This window comes from Acanthisitta chloris, unplaced genomic scaffold (assembly GCF_000695815.1).
Source record: "Acanthisitta chloris isolate BGI_N310 unplaced genomic scaffold, ASM69581v1 scaffold3806, whole genome shotgun sequence".
Classification (NCBI taxonomy): Eukaryota; Metazoa; Chordata; class Aves; order Passeriformes; family Acanthisittidae; genus Acanthisitta; species Acanthisitta chloris.
The window spans coordinates 34,051-35,782 of NW_008679593.1; the positions used below are offsets into that span (position 1 = coordinate 34,051).

At 46.1% G+C, this 1,732-nt stretch overlaps 1 protein-coding gene across 1 annotated transcript in view; it reads right to left on the minus strand.

Moving 5' to 3' along the window:
• Nucleotides 1-255, minus strand: part of MTMR8 (myotubularin related protein 8) — a gene marked incomplete at its 5' end in the record, with an annotated part of 18,003 nt that extends 17,748 nt beyond the window's left edge. The window contains one exon of the mRNA XM_009077348.1: nt 133-255. Coding sequence (XP_009075596.1) covers nt 133-255 — 123 coding nt within the window. The remainder of the gene's footprint in view (nt 1-132) is intronic.
• Between the last annotated feature and the right edge of the window lie 1,477 nt (nt 256-1,732).

The following is a 1,732-nucleotide window of genomic DNA, read 5'->3' on the forward strand; positions in this document are numbered from 1 at the left end:
CCGCCCTGGGGGGGGGGGGGGGGGGTGGGACAAGATGATCTTTAAGGTCCCTTCCAACCCACACCAGTCTGAGATTCTATGATATACAGTACTTGTTGTAGCTGTTTCCACAGACCCCAGGTTCCAACATACCCATGTTTCCTTCCTGACTTCAGCAGAAGCATCTACATAGATCAGGTGAGTGGCTGTCAGGTACAATGTCCCATTTGCTGCCTTCCTGTTGGCGTAGCGATCTAGTAACTTTACATTTTCAACCTGCAATGTAAAAAGAGGAGGGAAAAATTACAGAATCACAGGGTCACTGAAGCTGGAAAAGACCTTCAAGATCACCAAGTCCAATCTGTGACCCATCACCAGCTTGTCAACCAGACCAGAGCACTAAGTGCCACGACCATTCATTCCCTGAACACCTCCAGGGATAGTGACTCCACCATTTCCCTGCACAGCCCCTTTCAATGTGTGACCACCGTTTCCATCTTTATGTCCGACTTTGATCAATTATCTAAGCACCTGTTGAACCCCATTCATTTAACTTCTAGTACGCAACTCAGGAACCAAGACAGAAAAATACAAGAATTAAAGTATGCCCAGCACCACCGGCTCAGCTTTAGACTAGAAACTCCATTTATTTCTCCAGCAATTAAAGCCAAAAGGTTAAGCAAACAGCCAAGGCTCAGCACCAGTGCGAGTAACCGGATTACTGGATGTGCAGCCAAGAGGATCTCAGTTTGTTACTGTGCAAGGTTGCAGGAAAAACCACACAGAGAACTGTGAAGAAAAGCGTTGTCTGTGTTCAGTGAAATCCCTGGGAGGAACAGCCCTATCCAGCCTGACTTCCAGCTGCTCAGTCACCGCACAGAAGTATCAGTAGTTACTTCTTCTAAGTCACTTCCTGGCCTGTAAGAGCATTTCATAAACCACACTGAGCTAATTAATAAAAAACAGCTTTAAAAAACATCAGTACGGACACAATAAAACATTTTACAATGTTTGATGGATGTTTTTTGCTGGCCTATTTGGTCCTTACTGAACACAGACAGAATTTTTCTTCCATCATTAAGCAAATATAATAGGAAAAAAATAAGTGGATGGGCAATTAAAACAAATGTTTTAACAGTATATGATGGATTAGCCGTGGGTATTGGATGTGTGAGCTTCCTTTACACTTGCCTGAGGTAAGGCATGGAAAATGTCAGCAAAGAAACCTGGAGAGCAGAGGCCTGGCCTGAATGTCTTCTGAGCATGTCACGTTTTTCAGCAGATGTATCGATTACATATAATATTGCCCTTTTTCAGGGCATTAGAGACAAGCAGAACCAGCAAAGCACCTTAGGGGACAGGGCAAGGAGTATCCCCAAACTAACACCCTGGAGAATAAACCAAAATACAACATTTATGGCAGCACAATACCGAACCACATTCTGGGCTGCTGGGCACTCAATGCCTGGAGGAAACGCGATTTCTTTAGCTCCCAGAGCTCCTGTTTCACTTCAGTGGCAAAAGCACATTTTGATTCACTTATTGGGACGGGGGGGGGGAGGGGGGTAGGCTTTAATTTAAATGAAATTTCCAGGCAGAACACCTTTGGCTCTTTCTCCTATGGAAAATCCCCAACGCGGCGACAGAGCAAGAAACACCTTCACCCCACAGCCAGTGCTTTACACCGGCCCCGGCGCGGGCCGAGCACAGCTCCTCGGCCTCGAAACAAACAAAACCCTCCGAGGCTGCTCCG